Source organism: Eleginops maclovinus, chromosome 2, assembly GCF_036324505.1.
Source record: "Eleginops maclovinus isolate JMC-PN-2008 ecotype Puerto Natales chromosome 2, JC_Emac_rtc_rv5, whole genome shotgun sequence".
NCBI classification, from domain to species: Eukaryota; Metazoa; Chordata; class Actinopteri; order Perciformes; family Eleginopidae; genus Eleginops; species Eleginops maclovinus.
Window position 1 is genome coordinate 22,684,104 of NC_086350.1, and position 10,495 is coordinate 22,694,598.

The 10,495-nt window shown below is 37.5% G+C and overlaps 1 protein-coding gene across 1 annotated transcript; it reads right to left on the reverse strand.

Moving 5' to 3' along the window:
- Positions 1-1,074: 1,074 nt before the first annotated feature.
- Positions 1,075-8,643, reverse strand: syt19 (synaptotagmin XIX). The gene is made up of 9 exons (XM_063910424.1): positions 8,514-8,643; positions 7,393-7,605; positions 7,232-7,305; positions 5,152-5,271; positions 3,583-3,768; positions 3,194-3,343; positions 2,906-3,025; positions 2,306-2,417; positions 1,075-2,225 (listed from the first exon to the last, which is right to left on the reverse strand). The coding sequence occupies exons 2-9, from the start codon at positions 7,586-7,588 to the stop codon at positions 1,918-1,920; spliced, it is 1,266 nt and encodes a 421-aa protein (XP_063766494.1). The 5' UTR covers positions 7,589-7,605; positions 8,514-8,643; the 3' UTR covers positions 1,075-1,917.
- Between the last annotated feature and the right edge of the window lie 1,852 nt (positions 8,644-10,495).

Consider the following 10,495-nt stretch of genomic DNA (forward strand, 5'->3'; position numbering starts at 1 on the left):
CATCACTGATCCTGCTTTATTATTAATGTATGAAGGATATTGTAATGATATAATGTATGACAGTATAACAAAACCTATAGCAAACATATTTACTAACACTTTCAATTCAGGACTTTTACCCTGGGTGAGTATTTCAACAGTTTGGTAATTTGTTTTACTCAAGTAGCTAAGTGGTCTGACTACATCTTCCACATCCGTAAAGGTATTAATAAAGTCCGGAAGCTAGTCGTTGTCTTGGTATACTACAGTATGCCAACTATGCCTAATAGTGCACCTGCCATGTCCCTGCTGGTGTCCTAGGGCTTCCTCCTCATTGCCTTCTTTGAGTATTATTAGTTTTGGGCGGGTGGCAAACAACGATTTGCTGCATAACCGCCACCTAGTGGCGAAAGGGGATAGTAGATTGGCATAAAATAAAAACGTAAAGGTTTAGTACTGCATAGTCCAGTGGGGTGCTAGCCTATCCTGCAGAGTGTTAGATTTAGTAGGTTAATGACCATTTCCCTCATCAAGGAACTTGACAATCACCATTTATTTTCCTTTTTTTTAAGCTTTTCTGATTCTTAACATAATCAATCCATTTCTCCCTTTTCTGGAATCCACTTTGAGAAGTGAAAAAACAATCTAGAAAATGTGATAAACTCTCGTTTGCCATACATTCCACGGTCTTACCCAACTGAGAGGTTTGTGCAATGGGCCAACAGTACATTACAATTTTCTCCAGCATGTATGTTTCGCTATCCATCCTGATAATTTCCCGTACTGTTGCCTGGGTTGTTTTTTTTATGTTGATCAATGTGTTCAGTTTTGATAAGCTTCTAGCTGTGTAAGCTCTCTATTTGTCCCTTTAATAGCTGTAATAGTTTTCCTCCTACCGTGGCAAACTCTTTTTCCATTTGCCTCCAGCACTTAGATTTTTTTTTTTTTTCTGCTGTCTGTATCATGGCTGTAACCAACTTTTGAAAAATCAGATTCTCCTTTTGCTAAATACAAGAACTGAAGTGATTTCTCTAATAACTGCAATATTGATCAACATTCTTTCTTTTTGGAACAACAAGCAATTATGTATCAACCATTTCCTGGTTACACATTGAACACTTAAACGTTAATTTGTTACTATGTGTTTATTTCTATTTAAAACATGCAGGCTCTATTTGGAAAGGGCAATTTATTTCAGTTTAATTGATTGCTATTTAATTAATTAATTGAATTTGTTTCAATAATGTATTAATACTGTTAATATTAATCTGGTGTGTTTAGCATTTCTTCCAGTGAGGCTATATCCTTGGTAAAATCTTGATTGACATTCCTTTCTCTGTCATTTTATTGTCTATGCGCTTGTGTCCTATGTATGCAACTCATTATCCCAGGGGCATCATCCATGGAGTTTTGTGTCTCTCACCTGGCCGGTTGCCAGTATTAAAGGTTACATCCGTATCATGAGTTGTGGCTGAGCCTGTTGCTGTGGTCCTGCCTGACACCTACCTTATTATTTTTTGCCAGCACCTGGAAGATTGTTGACATCCTCCTTTATCCATCTTTCTGTTATGTATGTTCACAATTCATCCTATGTGTTCTGGTACTTTTTGTAGTTTCTCATAGCCAAACTATGCATACCAAGAGACCATACGGAGTTTTTGAAAAATATGAGATTTTAGACCCTTCTAATATATCATCCTGCCAGCCACTAGCAGAGGATGGATATGGTACTGTAAAACCATCCAATCATATGCAAATGTCCCCCAAATATAACTCGTTGTTGACAAAGCTGTAAGTGGTAAAACAGAATAATTAACACGTATGATTTTAAATTGGAAGTGCCTAAAGGGGCGGGTTTTTATAAAGTAAAAACACAAGCACCATGTTTTGCAGTTAAATACAGGCAGGAAGTACAGGAGAGTATTTATGAGCTTTATGTCAGATCAGAAGGCCGTGCCACTTTGCTATTGGCTGGCGTACTGAGCGCATCATTATGCTCCAGTGTTTGTCTTCTGCACTCTTCTTCTTCTCTACCTTCAACTGTCCAATCAGATATTTGGGGGATTTCATGGTCGTGTGCATTTCATACACAGAAACCAATATTTTACACTGCTCCAGAGGAAACTCTGGTAGGGAGAACATGACGACCTCATTGAAGACAGTCACCAGGCAGCGTGCCACTGCAGAGGTTTTCTGATACCGCAACTTGCTGTGGTTGCACTGCACACTGATCCTAGCATACAGGGCTAGAAAAAACAGAGACAGAAAATCAGTGACTGTATGTTAAACTGCTGCATTTTCATAGCTTTAGGTGTTAGCTATTTACCTGCATCAGAGGATATTTCAGTGGGGGCTGTTCTGACCTTTAGCAATCCAACCTCAAGCCTCTGAGAAGTGGGTAGAATCTTTAAAGACAGAAGCACCTGACCTACGAGATCCTATCCAGAAGGTGGGAGGACAAACACATAGTAAGTTTACATAGTAAGATATAGTCGCAGGACTATAAATACAGCATTGAAATATTAAATAATAGACAAAACATTGAAGGACGTTCGTGCATCATTCAAAAGATTCATTTAGCACAGATAACACATTTAAATCAACTCAAAGCAAAACAAATCTTTTTAAATTAATAATGATAATAATAAATGCAAGATGTTCAAGTGAGTTAAATTAACATTAAAAAAAACTGAAAAACAAAAACGCCTTATCCCTCCTCTTTTAACCTTGCATAGGCCTTATCCCTATTTACAATAAGATGAGCATACTACAGTGTCTCACCTTGTGTCATGTATGTCCCTTTAACAGTTCAATATTTATTATCTGGTTCTGAATGTTCAAGACTTTTACATTTCAAAAGTATTCAACTTGACAGAAAGATTAGGGGGAAAAAAGTTATTTGATTGCTATGTGTGTCCTTCTGTACCTTCTGTGGTATCATTAGATCTTCTTGTAGCTCCAGAGGGTAGGAGATGTTGAGCCGCCCTAAAGGAACCCTCACCTCCCCTAACACTGAGTGTCTGGAGAATTTATCAAAGTCCCTCACCTGAGATGCACAAGGACACAGGACAGTCGGCCATTTTATACAATGACACGTTTAAAAAAAAAACATTGATTTCTCTGCTTGGATGTTTTTTCTTTACTGACTAAATACTAATTCCCTATCATTTGAGAGATACTTAGGGGAAAGTGGTGTGTCTATGTATTTCATGACCTCCATCCTGAGGTTGATGTGATGAAGCTCCTTTTCTTCTAGCAGAGGACAGCTGAACTGGTCTCCAAATAAAGGGTTACAGCTGCCTTTCACAATGCGAGTCCGCCATTCCTGCAGCACTTTCCACAGGACGGGTGCAGTCCCTTCGCCCTAAGAAGGTCACAGAAGTAATCTATTACTTTATGAGAATGTGAAGGACAGTTTTATATTTGTACAAAGCGGGCATAATAAGCATAAAAGGAGAAAAGATAATTAAAATAATCTCATTCATTTTTGTCAAGGGAGCCCTTCTAGCTAACTTCCGGGCTTACAAAAATACATCGTCACTGCACCACTCTACTTGTTGAGTGACATATTGTACTGTATGTGATAAGGAAGACAAAAAATACCTCTTCGTCTGTACATCCTTCAACTTCCACTTCTTCTGAATTTGCCGACATGAGTCTAAGTTTAACGAATGGCTGTAGGATGCGCGAAGGGTTTTGCTCGAGAAGCCCCTCCACCTGCAAGATGGTGACCACCAGCTGGGACTGCAGTTGGTCATAATATATGGAAAAGTGCAACGATCCATTCACCTAAAACAAGAGGGTTTTTTAGAAGGACACCATTAACTAAATTCTGCTGTGAATGTTTAAAAAGGATATTTTACTTAAAATGCTTGAAGTTAGAATACAAAGTTGCCCACATATCCAAATACATTCAAACGTTAGTCTGCCAGTTGGTCCACACTTTGATCAACAGACTTGATGTTTCTTTGTAGTGTATGTGTGGAAAATAAATCTTCCTCTGCGTCAATAATTATAATTTCTTTCTTTGTTAATTGTTTGTTAAATTGTGTTTTTCTTGGATTGTTGTTGTTGAACACAAGATGGAACATCTCAGGGTTAATACTCACAAAGAAAATACATTTTATATGTATCTATTCCAGTATTCCTCCTCTAGCGCCAACATGAGGAGGACATCTTGTGATGTCTTGCAGTAGAATTTGTTATTCAAGGTCTTAAAAGGATTGCCTTACCCTTAAGATTCATCGAGATTCCAACTCTTATATTATATAATAGCAATACAAAACTAATGACTTTTTCATCAGCAACACGTTTACTTTGTTCCGGTTTGTAAAGCATGCTAAACTGAGATGGTTATCCTGGTTAATATGTCAAACCTGCTAAATGTATTAGCATATAAGCATTACCATTGTTAGCATGACACTGCTGAAAACACATTTCACAGCTAGGCAAGTTCTCTGGGTTTTACTTGATTTATGCTGTAATGTTATTGTTTTATTGTATCTTTTAACTGTGTAAATTATGGCTTTACTCATTTATTGATTGCTGATTGTCTTGTTTTAAATCTGAAAAAGCACTTCAGTCAACTTAGGTTGTTTCAAATGTGCTGTACTGTAAACTTGACTTGACTTGAATGAATACAATTTTGCTCAAAATCTCAGCTTTTACAAAGCATTGTTTTCTAGAAATAACACATCCCCACGATAGTGTGCTATTTATGAGACATATAGTCTGATGAAGATGCATGTTGTAAATACAGATTTAAAAACTACAAATGGCTCAGTTACAATGAGGAGGAAATAGAACTAACACATTTTTAGGCACATTTAGGATACAAATAAGCCGTCATGCATGCAGGAATTTTGTTTATGTTTAATGTGGGTTTTTTTGTCATTCACGTAAAAAAGTCATACTATAAGGCATGCTTCTGTGTTTTTGTTAACTTGTACTGCCTGTAAAGAAATTAGTTTGTACTGTGAGCAAAGTAAATGCATTGACAATCCAAGTCAAAAATAAAGGATGCACATGTATGAGACCTCGAGGAAAATCCAATTGTTAGAGAGCGTTGAACGTTTTTGAATGTAAGAAGACATTAGATCAGGAGAATAAACAGGCTTTTGGAAAATTGTAGAGTGATTGTCAGGTGACAACAGGATAATACAGTAGTGCTACCTTGTTATTGTCGGCCTGCTCCTCCATTTCTCCGTCTGCCTGTACGGATCCCCTGGAAGGTAATGAGGACTGAGACAGACAGCGACTCAGCCTGCGGACCTCCGTGTTGACATTCTCCACCTGGAGCGACACAAAGTAATGTAAACACACACACACAAATACACACACATTTCTGTCTGTGGGGCTTGTTATTCATCACACCGCCTACAGCATTTATTTGACTGGACAAGTCCCAATTCCTCTTTGTTCAAACAAGTAAAAATGTAATCTTGATTTACACAGACAATGAGACCCAACAATTGTTCTTTTTCCAAAAATGTCCGCCTCTTTGCACATTATCCAGTTTATTACACGGCCACATACTTAACAAACTAACGTATTGACTCCCAATATGAATTGAAATAATTCTATTGACTTGAAAATGATCGTATTGCTTCCGCTAAGAAAATAAAATTTGGTTCCACGATGCAACAATGGCTGGAACTCCGACAACAATAACTTATTTTAAAATGAAGGCAGCTCTGACAGATGTTTTCTGTCACTGTCCAAGTCTGTGCACCAGTTTCTTTTTCACTAACAAGTCCTTAAACACTACAGAGCCCGAACCGAGTTCCTGTTCCTGTTTACTTCCTGTCTGTCTGCTTCTGGGGATTTATCTGGCATCCAGCACAAAGGCTTTTAACCTCTTTTCCTTTCTCTCTCTTGATCCTCCTTAGCAACGGTCATTATAGTGCTTAACAGTGTCTGTACTACTGTCATATTGACCTCTGAAATGTCAGAATTGACCATTCAGAATTGAGTATTCAACTAAGGCCTGTAATAACGTGTAATATCTGTGAGATTAAAAGAGGTGTTCATGGTGATTATTGATCAATACAGTCCAATCCTTATCTTGTCTAAACAAAGTTAAAACTGCACATTATGTGTGTTGGAGTCATGTTGTGTCATGTTTTACTGAATCATAACTTTTAAACATTTCGTTAAAAAAATGTATAATTTCCAGTATTTGTCATGATCTTACTTTTGTGTTTAATGTTAACATGCACTCATTCACACTTAACGTTGTACATTTACACTATATTATTATTGCCTTTTTGTACATTTGTATATTTCATTTTCGTTTTTATTCATTTACATTTTTACTTTATTTTTTAGTTCTAATCATTTGAATTTGTTTTGCTTCTCTTTGTATTTTGCTGCTACAACGCAAAAAATTCCCAGTTTGGGATAAATAAAGTACTCCGATTCTGATTCTGAACTGTTTTATTTTTAAATGTATTTCCTTGTGTCTTTTCTGGTTTTACTTCCTGTCTTTTTGTTTTCCCACCTGTGTGATTGTCTGACCTCTGTGGTTAGTCTTGTGTGTATATAGTCCTGACTTCCCTGTGTTCTTTGTCTATTCATCGTCTCTCTCCCTGTTTGGTGTATTTCGTCCCGGCCTGGTTGGTGTTTTCCATACTTAAGAAACACACTTAAGAAATCTGATATATATTATGTATCTTGTATGCACACACATGCCCACTCATTGTGTTTAAACAGATACAAACATGCACAATACCCAATGCAATTGACATGTTTTAAAAAATAAATAACTTTTTTTTAATAAATGTGGATGTTTCTTGCATCCTAATGTATTAGAAAACAATTAAAACAAATAGAAAAGTGAGATTACCGTAATGTCCAGTGCCAGTGACATGTTATAAATGTTATTTGTGTTTTTTGCATCCCATTTACCTTAACATGTATTGAAAAGTATTGAACTTTCTTAAATTATTAAAAGTACGATTAACCAAATGTCAAATGCCAGGCGTTGTGAAAAATAAAGAAATAACTTTTTTTTATGTTTGTGATATATTTCTTGAATCCTAATGAACTATAATAGGTATAATAAATAAAACAGTTTTAAAAAGAAATATTGACCAAAGTCCGGCGCCAATGACAATATGGAAAATAAACAATTATAATTGAATTGATTCATATATCTTCTTTTTTTATTTTTTATTATGATGTCTCTCACATCTTAATTACTTGTGTTTTTTAAAGTATTAAAGAGTATGAAAAAAATATTTTCATGACTTACCCTGGTACTTGGAGCACCTGAGTAGGTTCTCGCTGTCCCCGACTTTTCATCTGAGTACAGCTGATCATCGTTTACTACATTTAAAACCAGACAAACCATTGCAATTTGATTCCCTTCTTGGTCAGAAATGTGTGTTTTGTATAGTAATCCTATCTACTCACCAGTATCTTGCTGCGTGTGTGTGGCGTGTGTCTGTGAGCAGCACCTGAATACCTGCCATGCCAAGATACCCAGCGCCAGCAGAAAAAGAGTGACCGAGATTCCCAGGATGCAGTACTTGACCGTGTCTGGGAATGGCATTCTCAGGTCCCCAGCAGCTGATAATCCATCAAAATATACAAGACCATCCAATTCCATGTGGCCGGTGCATACCTCTGGAACACAGGAATTGATCAGCTATTAAGAAACTGCAAGTGACTAGCAACTACAGTGTTAGAACTATAGCTTTAATTTTGGCATTAAAGTGACAGCTCTGAATATAGAATTTTTTATAGTTTTAAAGCTAAATACCTTTGGGGTATATGACAAATATAAATTACTCAAAAATATAATTTGAGCTTTGCAAAACTATATTCGGACATTGTGGGGGAAAAGGGAAACTAATAAAAAGGGGATAGTAATTTTAATAAAAAGTGTTTTAGTTATATCCCTTGGAAGAGTTGAAACATGTAAACTACATTGTGAATTATATTCCTTAGTTCTGGGTAAATTGAATACAATGGCCCTTTGTTCAATGCAACTAGTTATTTCAACCTATTTTTAAGTAAAGCCACTATACATTTTTATAAAACACAAATGTGGGTAATTTTCAGTTGCACAACTTTCCTAAACTTTGAAATAAATATCATGTGGTATCCCTTATAAGGGATATAAACTGTACGTACCTGTTTATCCCAAACAAGTAGATTATCAGGTTAAAATACTTCTGCATTTTTAACAATTGAGTTATTGCTTGAGGTAATGAAAACCGGTACACCTGTGGCGTATTCAGAAAGATGAAATGATCTCCTATCAGAAGTGGTTTAGTCAAATCCCATTTCTCAGACTCATACTGCATGTAAAACAACTTGAACGTTGCAAGGGAAAACCTACAGAGGTGGAAGTACTATTTATATTTAAACAAAGAAACTTGGCGTAACACATTTAAACAATTCAGGTTTGGCAATATGCTGCATTATGTAAAATAAAACATAAATGGGGAATACTAAAGGCAGCGTTTCTGTTGTTGCTTACACCTTAGACTAACACAATGAAATAAAAGACAAGACACAAATACATTTACCTGTGGTTAGAAGGAATAATCAGCTCATGTTTCTCTTCAGTATTTCCCTTTGCTGTGAGTCCACTCTTTAACAGTCAGCAAGAGGAATTCAAAGCAGCACCTTATCATACAACTGTTCCTCCTGTTTGTGGCACACTCCTCTTACTATCCACACACACCGAGCACATGACTTCCTGCACACCATTCTGGGCTAACTGGTTTTCATTTAAATAACATTTCAGGGAGCTTAACCATGCCTGACCTTAAGCTGTCTTCCTCTTTAAGATCCATCTGCAGGCCTGCTTACAAAGTGTCTACACAGGAAAACATATACAGTGGGGCAAAAAAGTATTTAGTCAGCCACCAATTGTGCAAGTTCTCCCATTTAAAAAGATGAGAGAGGCCTGTAATTTTTATCATAGGTACACTTCAACTATGAGAGACAAAATGAGGAAAAAAAATCCAGGAAATCACATTGTAGGATTTTTAATGAATTAATTGGTAAATTCCTCGGTAAAATAAGTATTTGGTCACCTACAAACAAGCAAGATTTCTGGCTCTCACAGACCTGTAACTTCTTCTTTAAGAGGCTCCTTTGTCCTCCACTCGTTACCTGTATTAATGGCACCTTTTTGAAGTCGTTATCAGTATAAAAGACACCTGTCCACAACCTCAAACAGTCATACTCCAAACTCCACTATGGCCAAGACCAAAGAGCTGTCAAAGGAGACCAGAGACAACATTGTAGACCTGCACCAGGCTGGGAAAACTGAATCTGCAATAGGTAAGCAGCTTGGTGTGAAGGAATCAACTGTGGGAGCAATTATTAGAAAATGGAAGACATACAAGACCACTGCTAATCTCCCTCGATCTGGGGCTCCACGCAAGATCTCACCCCGTGGGGTCAAAATGATCACAAGAACGGTGAGCAAAAATCCCAGAACCACACGGGGGGACCTAGTGAATGACCTGCAGAGAGCTGGGACCAAAGTAACAGAGGCTACCATCAGTAACACACTACGCCGCCAGGGACTTAATCCTGCAGTTCCAGACGTGTCCCCCTGCTTAAGCCAGTACATGTCCAGGCCCGTCTGAAGTTTGCTAGAGGGCATTTGGATGATCCAGAAGAGGATTGGGAGAATGTCATATGGTCAGATGAAACCAAAATAGAACTTTTTGGTAAAGACTCAACTCGTTGTGTTTGGAGGAGAAAGAATGCAGAGTTGCATCCAAAGAACACCATACCTACTGTGAAGCATGGGGGTGGAAACATCATGCTTTGGGGCTGTTTTTCTGCAAAGGGACCAGGACGACTGATCCGTGTAAAGGAAAGAATGAATGGAGCCATGTATCGTGAGATTTTGAGTGAAAACCTCCTTCCATCAGGAAGGGCACTGAAGATGAAGCGTGGCTGGGTCTTTCAGCATGACAATGATCCAAAACACACCGCCAGGGCAACGAAGGAGTGGCTTCGTAAGAAGCATTTCAAGGTCCTGGAGTGGCCTAGCCAGTCTCCAGATCTCAACCCCATAGAAAATCTTTGGAGGGAGTTGAAAGTCCGTGTTGCCCAGCGACAGCCCCAAAACATCACTGCTTTAGAGGAGATCTGCATGGAGGAATGGGCCAAAATACCAGCAACAGTGTGTGAAAACCTTGTGAAGACTTACAGAAAACGTTTGACCTCTGTCATTGCCAACAAAGGGTATATAACAAAGTATTGAGATGAACTTTTGTTATTGACCAAATACTTATTTTCCACAATAATTTGAAAATAAATTCTTTAAAAATCCTACAATGTGATTTCCTGGATTTTTTTTTCTCATTCTGTCTCTCATAGTTGAGGTATACCTGTGATAAAAATTACAGGCCTCTCTCATCTTTTTAAATGGGAGAACTTGCACAATTGGTGGCTGACTAAATACTTTTTTGCCCCACTGTATAACTAATAGATTTCACCAATTTTAAAGGTCTTCTCTATAGTTTCTTATAAGGGTTTTTGTGCA